This window comes from Entelurus aequoreus, linkage group LG09 (genome assembly GCF_033978785.1).
Source record: "Entelurus aequoreus isolate RoL-2023_Sb linkage group LG09, RoL_Eaeq_v1.1, whole genome shotgun sequence".
Taxonomy (NCBI): Eukaryota; Metazoa; Chordata; class Actinopteri; order Syngnathiformes; family Syngnathidae; genus Entelurus; species Entelurus aequoreus.
Genome location: NC_084739.1, coordinates 75,413,071 through 75,430,357, shown reverse-complemented (window position 1 = coordinate 75,430,357; position 17,287 = coordinate 75,413,071). Strand labels below are relative to the sequence as shown.

Here is a 17,287-nt window from a genome sequence, read left to right as displayed (position 1 = left end):
CCTGCGGGGGCTTCAGGTCCCACTATTTGAGAAAACACTATACTCGACAGACGTTCCATCTTTAAAGTCTTTAGAGGTTCCAGCTAGATTACAGGAGGTTCAAAAGTAGTGGTCAGACCTGCTGGTGCTGAAAGTGAACCATGGATGTGCTCCGAGTCTTGGCCACCTTGTCTCATGGGCGTCTGGATTGGTGCTAAGGTGGAACTGATGACATGAGTTTTTAGCTGGCACCTCTTTTGACTTTCATCCAGTGGGATGAATTTTGTTAACTTTGATCCTCCTGATATTGCCGAGTGAATTGCATTTTTGTGGCTTGTCACTTCCACCTTCGGTAAGAACTTTTTCCCAACATATTGGATCTTGAGTTTCACTCTCCTTACATGGACCTTGACTCTGGGATTCCTGCTGGGATGGACCTTTAACAGTTAAGTCTGTACCTTTAACAGTTAAGTCTAGATCAGTTAACCTTTTACCAGGTACAGCATCTGTAACATTACTCAAGTCTTCAGGGTTTTTTGCCCAATCAGGGGGATTTTGACAAGACGAAGCATTTCTTTTCTTGGTAATCCTTCTTAAAAAACGTAAAATTTTGTTAATTGTTTTTTTCTTTGGCAAAACCCACACACCACACCTGGGAGTTCTGTCCTGGCATGGACTTTGACTGTTGGACTCCTGATCAGGGTCACCTTGACGAGATGACGACTTTGTAGTCATCATGATGCATCCAAAGAGATGACTGATATTTTTTAGCCACATAGTCTTCAGCTTAGTCCATGAACTGTCATTGGGCAGAGTTTGCTTGAAAGGGCTTTGACCAACAGGAACTCGAGCAAAAGAGCGAACTTTGGGGCTAGTCTCCACACATGGGCCTTGATCAGGTAAACTGTGATCAATACACCTTTGATGACTGAAATGTTGCCCAGGTGAATGGAATGAATTTGTACATAGACCTTGACCTTCATTGTCAGCGGGTGGTCTGTCCTCGCTTGGACCTTGGTGATGCATGACATCACAAGCAGACGTAGTGTATTCATGTGGACCTTCATCAAGCACAGCGGGCTGTGGATCCTCATACGGATCATCGGTACATGCGTTATCAGTAAGCAGTAGGTCCTTATGTGGACCCTCATCAAGTGCACAGTCAAAGGGCATTGTGTCCTCATACAGACCCTTATGATTTGCACGGTCAGTGAGCAGTGGGTCCTCAAATGGATCTTCATCAACAGCGAGAAGTTGGTCATCATCTTGACAATCAGTATGTGGACTGTCAGTGGACATTGGGTCCTCATATCGTCCCTGATCACCTGGACTGTCCGGCGAAAGTGGATACTTAGTCTCACCCTCAGCATTAGGCCTGTCAGTTGGCAGAGGGTCCTCACGAAGACCCTCAAAATGGGAACTTTCTGCAGGCAGTGAGTCCTCACCAAGATCCTTTTCAGGTGGATTACCAAGGAGAAGTAGGTCAGTGGGTTGTGGGTCTTCATAACAACGCTGTTCACCTGGACTGTCCGAGGGAAGTGGATACTCATTCTCACCCTTGGCATTAGGCCTATCAGTAGACAGTGGGTCTTCACAAAGACCCTCTTCATGGGCACTTTCTGTGGTCAGTGAATACTTATCAGGATCCTTATCAAGTGGATTGCCAAGGAGAAGTAGGTCCTCATGTGGACTGCCAGTAGATTGTGGTTCTTCAGAGTGACACTGCTCACCTGGCCCGTCCGAGGGTAGTGGATACTCGTTCAGACCCTCGGCATTTGTACTGTCAAAGGGAAGACCCTCATTGAGTGGACTTTCAGTGGGAAGTGGACATGGACCTTCATCATCTCGACTGTCAGTAGGCAGTGGTTCCTCATCTGCAACCTCCTCACATGCGCTGTCATAGGGAAGTTGGACTTCATACAGACCCTCTTCACGTAGACTACCAGTGAGTAGTGGGTCCCCATACGAATCCTGATCACGTGCACTGTCAGTGGGCAGTGAGTCCTCGTATGGACTTTGGTCATGTGCACCCTTAGTGTCCCCAGTTGGACAGGCCGCATGTGTGCGGCCTATGACGTCCTCAGGCTGAGAGTCTTCTTCCAGCATCTTCATTTCATAATAGCTTTTTAAGAAGCTGAAAAAGAACAAGAAAATACAAAAAGTATTAAGAAAACATATCTGTCCCAGGGTGGTTTGACCTAACCTGACTCTCGCCAGATCCTTGTAGTTTGCTGAGCTCCGCACAAGAATCTGGGACTTCTCAATAGGAGATGTATTTCAGATAAACCACTTGTCCGTTATCTTGAATGACGTGCTACATCAACCACTCACATCGAAATCAACCCGTGACGATGAGAGCGACGCTGGGAAATTCAAAACAGAACAGCCGACATATTGGATAACGACAGAGCGAAAAGTTAATAAATGCCTTCAAAACCGTTCTCAGTCCACCTTTTAAAGAATTAATATTCGATAGATTCGACAAAACAGTTGCAATAGCAGAATCAATGTCCGCACATGACTCCTCGCGACGTGCCGCCATTGTTGTTTGAATCAAACAGTCGCTTCAGCGCTACGTCACATCTACGAAATCCCGCCCGGCGATCCTGATTGGTTCATTATTTTTTGCTATCCTGAAGGAGTTTGCAATGTCCTCGAGCTCAGATCCTTGTGTGGAGCTCAGCGAACTACAAGGACATGGCGAGGGTCAGGTTAGGTTTGACCAACAAAGACCGGATTTCAGTTGAGTCTAAGTACAACCTCCAGTCTGTTGTAAAGGTAAGCGTTCTTGAAACAAGTCAATGTTCAGGTTACAGCTGCACGCTTAATACATTTTAAATTGTAATCTGAATATTTAATTATGGCAATGTTATAAAATAAGAAAATTGTTCAATACATTTTCCTCTCTACCATGTCTGGTACCTTCAAGCTACTGTACGCTCCTTCACCCACACACATGTCAGTGTTCCCCGTATATTTATTTACAAATTATACTGCAAGTTGTGTGGTACGCATCGTAACTTCGGATTTACAACACACCTCATGTGCCAGAGAATACGACACAACTGCGTTGTCAATTTAGAGGCTTTGTCGCTACGTTTAGTGATTAGAGGAAAGCATTAAGGGTGAAAGAATGGAGTGTGTTTTGCGTTATACATTTATTCAGTAATTAAGTACAAGGGTCATGGAAGGAGAAGTATCCGCTTCCACAAGCCCCGACAATGAAAAGTGAAGTATCCACCTCCACAACCCAGACACTGATAGGTGAGTATCCACCTCCACAACCCAAACACTGAAAGGTGAAGTATCCACCTCCACAAGCCCATATGATGAAAGGTGAGTATCCGCCTTCACAAGCCCAGATACTGAAAGGTGAAGTATCCACATCCACAAGCCCAGACACTGAAAGGTGAAGTATACACCTCCACAAGCCCATACAGTGAAAGGTGAGTATCCACCTCCACAAGCCCAGAGAATGTGCAACTCAACATTTATCACTTCCATAAGCACGAATAGACTCTGCGTAGAGACGATTCAATTTGATTGTTGGGGGTAACGATTCGATTCAGAATCAATTCTCAATTCAAAACGATTCTTGATTCAAAATCATTACTTTTTCAATAACATTAGAGGCCAGTTGCATGATGAACTACATTCCTCCATTAAATAGATAAACAGCTCTGATTAATGTTGCTTAAAAGAAAGCTGGTTTTGTTTAAAATATTCTACACAAACATTTAATAAAGTCAAATACAAATAAGACAACAAGAGAAGTATCCAACACTTCTCTTTTCTAAAGTAAATCTGTACAGCAGATATAGATCATCTACATCAGGGGTCGGCAACCCAAAATGTTAAAAGAGCCATATTGGACCAAAAATACAAAAAACAAATATGTCTGGAGCCGCAAAAAATTAAAAGCCATATTACATACAGATAGTGTGTCATGAGATATAAATTGAATTAAGAGGACTTAAAGGAAACTAAATGACCTCAAATATACCTACAGATGAGGCATAATGATACAATATGTACATATAGCTAGCCTAAATAGCATGTTAGCATTGATTAGCTTGCAGTCATGCAGTGACCAAATATGTCTGATTAGCACTCCACACAAGTCAATAACATCAACAAAACTCACCTTTGTGCATTAATGCACAACGTTAAAAGTCTGGTGGACAAAATGAGACAGAAAAAGAAGTGGCATAAAACACGTCCTAGAAAGTCGGAGAAAGTTACACATGTAAACAAACTACGGTGAGTTCAAGGACCGCCAAAATTAGTAGGACAAAACGGCGCTCGCCAAATACTCGAATCAGTGAAGCATATTTAATATAAACAGTGCGATTTCTAACAATTAGGGAGGTTTGTGTCATGTTTGTCCTCCTACAGAAACCATATTAAAACAAAAAATATATTTTTTTCCCGTCGTCTTTTTCCATTTTCATACATTTTTGAAAAAGCTCCAGAGAGCCACTAGGGCGGCGCTAAAGAGCCGCGGGTTGCCGACCCCTGATCTACATCAACAATAGGATTTGTCTGAGTGGCTGGACAGGACAGATTTAAAACTTTTTAAAAACTCTCAATTTTTTTAGATGATTTTTGATTTATTTTTAATCGATTAAGAATCGTTACAAATACGAATCGCGATAAATTCCAAAACCAATTTTTTTCTGTGACACCCTGAGCTTGTACTAATACTAAGACTGATCGTAAAGTGGTGCAGATCGCCCTATATAAATGAGTATTTTGCGTGTACTATGCAGGGCATCACCTCGCAGACACTCTCATTTCCTGCACTTTAATGCTATCATGCTCCTCACCTGTGGCATTTTGCGATGTTTTCAAACATGCAGCACACGTCTACCACTTTTCTGGGCATTTAGAAACAATGTTTTGCATTCATGCTGTGATAGAGCTGGACATTTTAACAGGCTCTTCGAAAGATGGACCCCAGGTTGCGGGATCGGCCACAAAAAGATGGACTCAGCCCGGTGATAGGCTTGTCGATGTCATGATCCGTGGTCCGGATCATGTTTTTGTTATGTTCTGTTAGTTTTAGACTCCAGTAGTTCCTGTTTTTGTGTGCACCCTTGTTTGTTTTAGCTACCATGGCGACTTATGATTTTCACCTGCCTCTGGTGTTCGGGACACGCACATGTTTCCAATCAAGAGACATGATTTAAGCCCACCTTTGCCAGTCAGTCGTCCTGGCGTCATTATTGGTTTCATGCCACAGTTTCATGTTGTGCTATGCCATAGCTATGTTAGTTGTTTCATGCCACAGTAAGTCTTGTTTGTTCTATGTCCATAGTTCATGCTAAGTGTTAGCGTCTATGTTTCCTGCGTTAAGTTTTTTTTGTTCTTTAGCCTCTCGTGCGAACGGCACACTTTCCTTTTGTTTTAGTTCCTGTCTTTTGTGCTGTGTAGAATTAATTAATCAATAAATATGTTCCTACCTTCAAGTCCTGTCCGGAATAGTCTGTTTGCATCCTGGGAGAACAAACCTCGCAGTAAGCTGCAACCCCCCCCCCCCCCCCGTTATGACACTCGAAGACGAACCCGCGCAGTCGATTGGCTGCCACGAAGCTGTCCCGTCTTGTGGGTGGTCTTATTTATCTGGCTTCTATTTTTGCCATGTATGGATAATCCGGGGACATCACAATTAGGGAAAATTCCAAACGGCTCCTTTGGAGGACGTATGAAGGTAGGCAAGATCGTTTTATAAATAACTCGGCAATGCCTTCACGCTTTGATTTCCAAGTTTTGGGACTTATGCAGATCCCAAATACACAAAATCAGGTACACTTAGATGAGAAAAGTTGGTTTTGCATACTGCAATAGGGCCCTAAAGTGCGGTGGGGGCGCAAATAGGGCTTTCTGACGGGGTTATAGCCTCCCCTAGCCCCGGTGGAGCGCCGTCTCTGTAATTTGCATGATGTCAGCAAAACCTTTTGTATTTTGCAGTTACTACCGAAAAATCAGTATAGTATTTTTGGCCAAAAGTTCCAGAAACACTTACTAGAGTCGCCTGCTGTGGTGCAGATGGTCCATGGTCAAAAACGGGTGTTGGAGCGCCTTCTCTGGACTGATCCTTTGCTCAACGTCCACTTGAAGAAGACATTTGAGGAAGTCTACGAATGCTCTCCGATCTTTCAGTATGATGGAGTTTCTTTTCTTTTCATGGAACTAACATTTGAGAGGATGGTGGTTATCTTGTCAGACTGTCAGTGTGCATCGATTGAAAGAAATCCACCACCTACTGTGACAAGCTCGTCCAAGCTGTTTAGACGCAACACCACCACAGACTCAGAACTGATCCAGTCGCCGTTCTTATCCTTGTACTCCTCCTCGGTCTAAAGCAAAAATAGTAATGTTCAGCCTAAACACGGGAAACCGTGTGTAAAAAGGTGACTAGAATACCTTCAGCTGCCATTTTGGGAAAAAACTATCCTTGTTTTGCCTGAAGTATTGGTGGGTGTGCAGGCCAGCACAGAGGAGGTGGTCAGGTATTTTACCCAAAATCTGGACCATGTACTTCAACTAGACAGAGAACGTACAGAAACACAACAAAGCTAACATACTCAAGTCTAACATGTGGGATCACTTCGAGGAGGAACGTTTCATTATTGCAAGTGACCAAGGTACAGGTAAATTCAGAAAAGTATAAAACTAAGACAATGGACCCCTGACTCTAAATGAATATCCTGAAAGACCGGCATGTGTGAAATGCAGTACTTACAACCAGAGAATTGTTATCTCCTCCAAACAGGTACTGACCCAGATCCAAGAATGCCAGCAGGCAGCCCAGAGACCACATGTCAATGGCCTCAGAGATGGGGAGGCCCAAGATAACTTCAGGTGCCCTGAGGGTTGCCAAAGTTTTGATGTGCTCAGTGACGTGGCCACGTGAGTCCCGAAACGAAACCTACCTGTAGCCCAGAGCCTGACAGGTTTTACCAAGTAAGGCTGGCGCCGCAGATATGGTGCGGGACATGCCGAAGCCAATGAGCTTCACTCTGGTGGGCTTGGCTTGGTAGTTGACCAGCATGACATTGTCCAGCTTCAGGTTGGTGTGGATGACTCCGAGACTTTTCAGGGCATCTAAGGCAGTCAGCAGCTAGCAGCAAGACATCAATAGTTGGGAACGTACTTACTTCGTTTGTGTACTATAGACTGACCTGATGCGCGATGGGCCGAATCTCCACAAGAGAAAGTGTGGTCCAGTTCTTCCTCTTCATCAAGTTGTACAAGGTCATGTCCAGCAGTTCAAAGACCAGACAGGTGTAACCCTCAAATGTGAACGTCTCAAAGAAGCGCACAACGTTCTTCTTTTCCGGGTCAAGAACGTTCACAACTTTTAGCATATCAAGCTGCAGAGAAAAGAAACAGGGTTGACGTCAGCTGCTTGAGAGGACAACAAAACCACGTCGAGTCGAGGATTGGGTGGCCTACTTCCAGTTTAGCGCCCCTCTGTTTGGTGACCACTTTGAGGGCCGCATCTTTTCCAGTGGACAGGTTAGCGCACTGAAAGACTTTGGAGAATTTGCCCTCGAAGAGGATCTTCTGGATGCGGTAGTTGTTGGCGTTAGTGTTCACAAAGATTGTGACCCCTACCGTCTTTGGGACTGGGGGTGGCGACCCCCACTTGACATCTGGAGACGCCAACACACGTGAAGGTTAGTGAACTGCTCGTACTCTCACACCATGTTGATAGGTTTTCAGCGTAGTGAGTCCCCAGGACCAACAGGTAGCGAATTTAGTGCGTCCCTGAGAAATTCAATCCCAGCAGGCACGAGACATTGAAACAACGTTGAGAACTTGTTGAATTAGGTCCTGACGTTGAGCAACTCAAACATAACGTTGAAACTGTCGGGCTTGTTGTCCCTGACAGTTTTGTCAAGTTTTAGTTTTTTCTGTTTGTTTTATTTCCTGTCAGCGCTCTTATTTTGGTTATTTCCTGATTATCTCCCTGAGTGCTTTGTCCCCTCAGCTGTGGCTGATTGGCACCTGGCCACACCTGGTGTCAATCAGCCAGCTGCTATTTGAACCTGCCTCCCTCTCCAGTCAGTGCTGGATTATTGTAGTGTCTACCTGATTGTCATTCCTACCTGTCGTGTAGGTCGTTACAGCTACTACCTGTCGTGCTACTACTTGTCCTTGTACCTGTCGTCGTAGCGGTAAGCTGTTCCTGTTAGCTATTTGTAGTTTGCTTTCTCCTAGCTCTTTTGTTTTGTGTTTTCTTGTTAGCCATTAGCTGTTTCCAGTTTTTCTGTTTGCTGGTTCCTATTTTCAGTTTTTGGCTATTCCTAGTTCCTGGTTTGTGTTTTTACCTTTATTTTATGAACATTAAATCATGTTTTCCTGGACAAAGCCTGCCGCCTTCTCTGCATCTTGGGGTTCGTCACCAACACTACGTGACAGAATAATCCAGCCCAGACTGGATGGGAAGGCAGGTTCAAATAGCAGCTGGCTGATTGACACCAGGTGTGGCCTGGTGCCAATCAGCCACAGCTGAGGGGACAGCACTCAGAGAGGAACAGCAAACTGAACCAAAATAAGAGTGCTGACAGGAAATAAAACAAACACAGAAAAAAAAATAAAACTTGACCAAACTGTCAGGGACAAGCCTGACAGAAACAACATGCTTTTTGACGACGTTTAATCAAAGTCGGGTTCTGACGTTGATTTGACCATTAAAATGTGGTAATTTCTCAACCAATATTCTACAACACAAATGCGACGTTGAAACAACATGCTTTTTGACAACGTTTAATCAATGTTGTGTTCTGACGTTGACTTGACCATTGAAATTCGGTCATTTCCTAACCAATACTCTACAACACAAATACAACGTTGACACAACAATGCTTTTTGACAACGTTTAATAATTGTTGGGTTCTAACGTTGATTTGACCATTGACATTTGGTCAAATTTGGTGGATCCAACGTTAGACATCAACGTTGTCTCAATTTACAAATACAACAATTTTGCAACAAAGTCACTTTTAAAGGAAATGTACGTATAATCAGCGTTGTATCGGGCTTGGGCTGGTCCTGGATTCAGCTTGGGCAAGTCTTCGATGACAATAGATAACCCCCTCCCGTCTCCACCCATCGTACACAATGGAATTTTCCAAGCCTTTGCTTGGTGCAACAAAGACAGCCTCTTCTCTGTTCATTTGGAACTCAGAGAACGGGAAGTTTTTTGATAATTTACATACAATTTTTCTGACAATTGCGGTCACGAGATGTAAAAAGAGTATTGTTGGCAGTTTTTGGATGCAATTTTAGAGTGATTTGGAGGCAAAATGGATTACTCCTGTTAGCACCATTGCTAGCCACCTCGAACAAGCTAATTATCACAAACTGAATCGTTATGTATTTAGAAACAAAAGTACGCGGTCTGTATTGAGCTGTCAGGGGACACACTTTGTCTCGTAATTTTAGGATCATGAGGATGAAAAAATGTCTGTAAAAAAATCGAAAAATTCCATTGAATAACAACAGCTTCACAAAAGTCTTGCACAGGCTAAACTAATCGATGCCAGAGAGCCTGATTGCTCACCTGTCAAACTCATTGCAGTTCCACTTTTCTGCCATCTGGGAATTAGCTTTGCCTTGACTGTCGGTCACTCTGCCTCAGCTCAGCGGTAGCTAGCTAGCTAGCTAAAAGTTCAATGCCAACTTTCTGGAAATGAGGACTCCAAATGTGGCTTTTTACTGTACTGACATTTTTCTGTAAAAAAGGAGAAATTAGGAAAGTTCAGAAGCCATTTTTGTCGGACGGGGAAACTACATGTGGCTATCATAGTCTGAGAAGTGTGTGCTAGCTTAGCTACACTCTACTACTTAGCAAATCTACTCTTTTGTTGTCTTGTCCTCACAACACTCATTGTTTATCTACTATCAACTTGTGAACCCAGGGGCCACATTGTGTTAAAAGAATTTGGCCAGGGGCCAGGCTATTTATTTATATATATATATAAAAATATATATATCAACAACACATCATAAGTAAGGTAAAACTAACCTGTCTCACGACGGTCTAAACAAAGCTCACGTTCCCTATTATTGGGTGAACAATCCAACACTTGGGGAGTTCTGCTTCACAATGATAGGAAGAGCCGACGCTTGGCCGCCACAAGCCAGTTATCCCTGTGGTAACTTTTCTGACACCTCCTGCTTTAAAACCCAAGAATCCAGAAGGTAAAAGGATTACGTTTACAGTCTTCAATTTTTACAAAGTCTTCAACTTTTACAGAGTCTTCAACAGTTACAAAGTCTTTATCTTTCACTAAGTCTTCAATGTTTACAAAGTCTTCAATTTTTACAAACTCTTCAATGTTTACAAAGTCTTTAACTTTTACAAAGTCTTTAATTAATATTTACAAAGTATTTAAGGTTTATAAGGTCTTCAATGTTTAGTCGTCAACATTTACAAATTCTTCAACGGTTACCGTCTTCAACGTTTACAAAGTCTTTAATGTTTACAGTCTTCAACGTTTTGTTTACAAAATCTTCAATGTTTACAGTCTTCAATGTTTACAGTCTTCAACTTTTACAAAGTCTACAATGTTTACAGTCTTCAACGTTTTGTTTACAAAGGCTTCAATGTTTACAGTCTTCAACGTTAACAGTCTTCAATGTTTACAGTCTTCAACGTTAACAGTCTTCAATGTTTACAGTCTTCAACGTTTACAAAGTCTTCCATGTTTACAGTCTAAAACGTTTACCAAGTTTTCAACGTTTATAAGGTCTTCAATGTGTACAGTCTTCAATGTTGAAAAAGTATTTCACGTTTACAAAGTCTTCAATGTTTACAGTCTTCAACAGTTACAGTCTTCAATGTTTACAGTCTTCAACGTTTACAAGTCTTTAACGTTTACAAAGTCTTTAATGTTTACGGTCTTCAACATTTACAAAGTCTTCCATGTTTACAAAGTCTTCAACGTTTACAGCCTTCAATGTTTACAAAGTCTTCGACATTTAGAAAGTCTTCAACGTTTACAAGGTCTTCAATGTTTTCAGCTTTCAACGTTTACAAGGTCTTCAACGTGTACAGTCTTCAATGTTTACAAATTCTTCAATGTTTACAAATTCTTCAATGTTTACAGTCTTCAACGTTTAAAAGTCTTCAACGTTTACAAAGTCTTCAATGTTTACAAAGTCTTCCATGTTTACAGTCTTCAATGTTTACAGTCTTCAACGTTTACCAAGTCTTCAACGTTTATAAAATCTTCAATGTTTATAGCCTTCAATGTTTACAAAGTCTTCCACGTTTAGAAAATCTTCAACGTTTAGAAAGTCTTCAACATTTACAAGGTCTTCAATGTTTACAGCTTTGAATGTTTACAGCTTTCAACGTTGACAAAGTCTTCAATGTTTACAGTCTTCAACATTCCTTTTACAGTCTTCAATGTTTACAGTCTTCAATATTTAAAGTCTTCAACGTTTACAGTCTTCAATGTTTACAAAGTCTTCAATGTTTACAGTCTTCAACTTTTAAAAGTCTTCCATGTTTATAGTCTTCAACATTTACAAAGTCTTCCATGTTACAGTCTTCAATGTTTACAGTCTTCAACATTTACCAGGTCTTAAACGTTTACCAAGTCTTCAACGTTTACCAAGTCTTCAACGTTTACCGGGGGCCGTACTTATCAAGCTTCTTAGAGTGCCATTTTACACTTAAGTCCTGAGAATTTGCGAAATTTAGTCCTACTCTCAAACTTAAGAAAAAAAAGCTTTTTTTCAACGTTCTTAAGTCTAAGAATCACTCCTACTCTCCACGATATTTAAGAGACCTTCAGAGGTGTCTTAAGTGGTTAGGAGTTGCCAGCAGGGGATGGCACTGAGGCGAGAGAGACGTGCGCGAACGTTCAGGGAACGGAACAAGGTTTTTTTTTTTTTTGATGACGAGCAGCTGATCAAACGTATCGTTTAGACAGAGCGGATATTATTTTTGTCACAGATTTAATACTTTTCGATTCCTTGTTGATTTCTGCATGTGTCTGCAGTGGGCTAGTATATATAGAGACACCCACACCAGTTTCAAATTAGTTGCCTAATTAATGAATTGGAAAGAAAATGTTATGACAGTAGCGTATGTGTGTGGCCGTGAGGTGATCGGGTGACGTCAGTGAGTGTGTGGGCGATAGAAGAGAGGGAGCGGTAGCGTGAGTGCCGGCGGGGACTAGTTTGTTTTGTATTATTTTGTAGTTTATTGTCAAAATATACACTCCCATTGTCCACTTAAATATTTCCAAGATATTTCTTTATTCTTAGACAACGGATTCCCTTCCGTGATTGGTCATTTCTATGGACACAGAAATGACGTCACCTAAAATTCCGTTTACGGCACATAGTAATGTCGTAATTCAGCTCTGAGTGTGACACTTAAGATTCAGTCCTACACTTCGCTGAAAGTGTGAGTAAGACGCTTGATAACTAACTTTTAAGAGCAGCTTTCAGCGAATAATTTATTTACTCTTAAGTCAACTCTTAGCAGACTTCTTAGGAGTAATTCTAAGAAGCTTGATAAGTACGGCCCCAGGTCTTCAATATTTACAGTCTTCAATGTTTATAGCCTTCAATGTTTACAAAGTCTTCAACGTTTAGAACGTTTTCAACATTTACAAGGTCTTCAATGTTTACAGCCTTCAATGTTGACAAAAGTCAAGGTCTTTAACTTTTAAAAAGTCTGCAACGATGATTAAGTCTTCACTGTTTACAAGGTCTTCAACATTTACAAAGTCTTCCATGTTTACAGTCTTCAATATTTAGTCTTCAACGTTTACCAAGTCTTCAATATTTAAGACCTATTCAAGGTCTTCAATGTGTACAAAGTCTTCAATTTTTAAAGTCTTCAATATTTATATCCTTCAATGTTTACAAAGTCTTCCATGTTTACAGTCTTCAATATTTAGTCTTCAACGTTTACCAAGTCTTCAATATTTAAGACCTATTCAAGGTCTTCAATGTGTACAAAGTCTTCAATTTTTAAAGTCTTCAATATTTATATCCTTCAATGTTTACAAAGTCTTCCATGTTTACAGTCCTCAACCTTTACAAGGTCTTCAACATTGACAAAGTCTCCAACGTTTACAAGGTCTTCAATGTTTAAAAAGTCTTCAATGTTTACAGTGTTCAACGTTTACAAGGTTTTCAATGTCCACAAAGTCTTCAACGTTTACAGTCCTCAACATTTACAAGGTTTTCAACATTTACAAGGTTTTCAACATTAACAAAGTCTTCAACGTTTACAGTCTTCAACGTTTACAAGGTCTTCAATGTTTACAAAGTGTTCAATGTTTACAGTGTTCAACGTTTACACGGTTTTAAATGTTAACAAAGTCTTCAACGTTTACAGTCCTCAACATTTACAAGGTTTTCAACATTTACAAGGTTTTCAACATTAACAAAGTCTTCAACGTTTACAGTCTTCAACGTTTACAAGGTTTTCAACGTTTCCAAAGTCTTCAACGTTTACAGTCTTCAACGTTTACAAGGTCTTCAACGTTTACAAAGTCTTCAATGTTTACAGTGTTCAACGTTTACAAGGTTTTCAATGTCCACAAAGTCTTCAACGTTTACAGTCCTCAACATTTACAAGGTTTTCAACATTAACAAAGTCTTCAACGTTTACAGTCTTCAACGTTTACAAGGTCTTCAACGTTTCCAAAGTCTTCAACCTTTACAGTCTTCAACGTTTACAAGGTCTTCAATGTTTACAAAGTCTTCAATGTTTACAGTGTTCAACGTTTACAAGGTTTTCAATGTGCACAAAGTCTTCAACGTTTACACTCCTCAGCATTTACAAGGTCTTCAACGTTTACAAAGTCTTCAACGTTTACAGTGTTCAACGTTTACACGGTTTTAAATGTTCACAAAGTCTTCAACGTTTACAGTCCTCAACATTTACAAGGTTATCAACATTAACAAAGTCTTCAACGTTTACAGTCTTCAACGTTTACAAGGCCTTCAACGTTTCCAAAGTCTTCAACGTTTACAGTCTTCAACGTTTACAAGGTCTTCAACGTTTACAAAGTCTTCAATGTTTACAGTGTTCAACGTTTACAAGGTTTTCAATGTCCACAAAGTCTTCAACGTTTGCAGTCCTCAACATTTACAAGGTTTTCAACATTAACAAAGTCTTCAACGTTTACAGTCTTCAACGTTTACAAGGTCTTCAACGTTTCCAAAGTCTTCAACGTTTACAGTCTTCAACGTTTACAAGGTCTTCAACATTAACAAAGTCTTCAATGTTTACAGTGTTCAACGTTTACAAGGTTTTCAATGTCCACAAAGTCTTCAACGTTTACAGTCCTCAACATTTACAAGGTTTTCAACATTAACAAAGTCTTCAACGTTTACAGTCTTCAACGTTTACAAGGTCTTCAACGTTTCCAAAGTCTTCAACCTTTACAGTCTTCAACGTTTACAAGGTCTTCAATGTTTACAAAGTCTTCAATGTTTACAGTGTTCAACGTTTACAAGGTTTTCAATGTCCACAAAGTCTTCAACGTTTACAGTCCTCAACATTTACAAGGTCTTTAACGTTTACAAAGTGTTCAATGTTTACAGTGTTCAACGTTTACAGTCTTCAACGTTTACAAGGTCTTCAACGTTTCCAAAGTCCTCAGCGTTTACAGTCTTCAACGTTTACAAGGTCCTCAACGTTTCCAAAGTCTTCAACGTTTACAGTCTTCAATGTTTACAAGGTCTTCAACGTTTACAAAGTCTTCAATGTTTACAGTGTTCAACGTTTACAAGGTTTTCAATGTCCACAATGTCTTCAACGTTTACAGTCCTCAACATTTACAAGGTTTTCAACATTTACAAGGTTATCAACATTAACAAAGTCTTCAACGTTTACAGTCTTCAACGTTTACAAAGTCTTCAATGTTTACAGTGTTCAACGTTTACAAGGTTTTCAATGTCCACAAAGTCTTCAACGTTTACAGTCCTCAACATTTACAAGGTTTTCAACATTAACAAAGTCTTCAACGTTTACAGTCTTCAACGTTTACAGTCTTCAACGTTTACAAGGTCTTCAACGTTTCCAAAGTCCTCAGCGTTTACAGTCTTCAACGTTTACAAGGTCCTCAACGTTTCCAAAGTCTTCAACGTTTACAGTCTTCAACGTTTACAAGGTCTTCAACGTTTACAAAGTCTTCAATGTTTACAGTGTTCAACGTTTACAAGGTTTTCAATGTCCACAATGTCTTCAACGTTTACAGTCCTCAACATTTACAAGGTTTTCAACATTTACAAGGTTTTCAACATTAAGAAAGTCTTCAACGTTTACAGTCTTCAACGTTTACAAGGTCTTCAACATTTACAAAGTGTTTAATGTTTACAGTGTTCAACGTTTACACGGTTTTAAATGTTCACACAGTCTTCAACGTTTACAGTCCTCAACATTTACAAGGTTTTCAACATTAACAAAGTCTTCAACGTTTACAAGGTCTTCAAAGTTTCCAAAGTCTTCAACGTTTACAGTCTTCAACGTTTACAAAGTCTTCAATGTTTACAGTCTTCAACGTTTACAGTCTTCAACGTTTACAAGGTCTTGAACGTTTCCAAAGTGTAAAGAGGTTGTCAAGACGTGTTAATCGCACCATGTCACCATAAAACCAAGGCACAAGTCATCTAAATGTTTGCTACCTGCGTTGTCCTCTCCTTGTAATTTCCTCTGCCAACTCAACATCCCCACTGGACAGCCACACTCATCATCCTCGTCATCCTCATCATCATCCTCAGCATCAACACAGGCCAACGTCCCACCGCAGGTAGCGTCTGCTTTGTGACACCGCCGTGCTTTGTGACGCCGCTTCCTGCCCATGACATCGGCGTCACGGCCTTTTTTGGTGAGGTTGCACTTCTAATGAGATCATATCAGACTCTTGGAGTCACACTCTGTTTTTTATACCTGTACTCGCTACCTCGCTAATATCTTACTCTCTGGCAAAGCAGTGTCATAGCTGCCAACTCTTCCGGCTTGGACTGGAAAAAGATGCTATTGGTGTCATTTTTGCATGTTGGTATCAAAAAATTTGTATTTTTGCCAACCCGACTAAGATCTGTTAGTTTTTAAATGTTAGCACTCAAAGTTAAGTCGGGGTGTGGCCAATCTTATTCACTAAATGAACACAGACGGGCTTGTCGGACTGTAATAACGTTAATTGTTATGAGTAACTGTAGGTTGTAGCTACAAACCATTGATGCTGGCTTGACGTGTGAACATTTACCACTTAATGAAGGCCCGTGTTCGGACACGCCCCTGCTCGCGCTGAGAGCAACACGCCCGCGCACCTACAAGCCTGCAGACAATCGGCAATCCGCACACCTGGTACTGATGAGAACGAGCTGCTTAAAGGACCAGCGGACCCAGGGATCCTTGCGGGAACTTAGTTCTCAAATGGTGTACCGTAAGCGACAAGCTTTATGCTCTATCCTTGTTTCCTCTCTGTGGTTCGATTTGTTCCTTGTCTTCTCCCGTGTTTCCGCAGTGTTTTCCTTCCGTTGCCCTGGATCTCGACTGCCTCCCTCGTTCCTCGACTCCTCGCTCGCCCCTGGACTCTGACGCCTCTCTCTCGCCCCGGATCAACTGCCTTCCCCATGGACTGCCTCGTTCCTTTGCTCTCATCAACACTTGGTAACACACACTTCAGCTAACTACACACATAGCCTCAAACACACACACACACTCTTGGGTTTGACACACTCCGTTTCCATATTTGTTAGTATTGTTTTGTATTATTATATATATATATATTGATCATATATATATAATAAATGATTGTACATACTGGCCCCTGGTGTCTGTTGCCGTCATCTCCCCTCAGCAACCATTACAGCCCGAGCAACAAAAAGCTGCAAAGGCCTTATTGAAATTGCTTCATTTATTATTATTTGCCCACTTATATCGCATTTTTGAGGCATTTAAGATGCATTAAAACGTAAGGTGATATTTTTGGGATCCCGAACACGACTAATACCGGTATTAGCACAGTACCGCGATACTAATGAATCATATTCGGAACTATACCGCCTCTAAAAAGTACTGGTCCCCCCATAGTCGTCGTCACGTCGTGTCATTGCTGGTTTTACGAGCAGACGAGCATGTTCGGCAGCGCACAATCACGGAGTACTTACAAGCAGACTCAGTGTGTAGACAGAAAATGGAAAACGGACACATTTTGGCTTAAAAACTAGGGGCCAAACTTGCAATAAGAAAAATATGTTTAATATAACGTACATTTTTTTGTTAAAATATTACAAATAATGCAATTTTTTGTGGTCC

At 40.9% G+C, this 17,287-nt stretch overlaps 1 protein-coding gene across 1 annotated transcript in view; it reads right to left on the bottom strand.

The window, feature by feature from the left end:
* The window catches only part of LOC133657034 (uncharacterized), a 15,938-nt gene extending 216 nt beyond the window's left edge, over nucleotides 1–15,722 (bottom strand). Inside the window, exons 1-11 of the mRNA XM_062057917.1 lie at nucleotides 15,649–15,722; nucleotides 10,016–10,167; nucleotides 9,551–9,721; nucleotides 7,438–7,637; nucleotides 7,164–7,355; nucleotides 6,915–7,102; nucleotides 6,725–6,848; nucleotides 6,406–6,525; nucleotides 6,246–6,338; nucleotides 6,005–6,171; nucleotides 1–2,113 (exon numbers count right to left, since the gene is read on the bottom strand). The exon at nucleotides 1–2,113 is cut by the window's left edge and continues 216 nt beyond it. Of these exons, the coding sequence (XP_061913901.1) occupies nucleotides 244–2,113; nucleotides 6,005–6,171; nucleotides 6,246–6,338; nucleotides 6,406–6,525; nucleotides 6,725–6,848; nucleotides 6,915–7,102; nucleotides 7,164–7,355; nucleotides 7,438–7,637; nucleotides 9,551–9,563 (2,967 nt within the window). The 5' untranslated portion in view covers nucleotides 9,564–9,721; nucleotides 10,016–10,167; nucleotides 15,649–15,722 and the 3' untranslated portion in view covers nucleotides 1–243. The remainder of the gene's footprint in view (nucleotides 2,114–6,004; nucleotides 6,172–6,245; nucleotides 6,339–6,405; nucleotides 6,526–6,724; nucleotides 6,849–6,914; nucleotides 7,103–7,163; nucleotides 7,356–7,437; nucleotides 7,638–9,550; nucleotides 9,722–10,015; nucleotides 10,168–15,648) is intronic.
* Nucleotides 15,723–17,287: the final 1,565 nt, after the last annotated feature.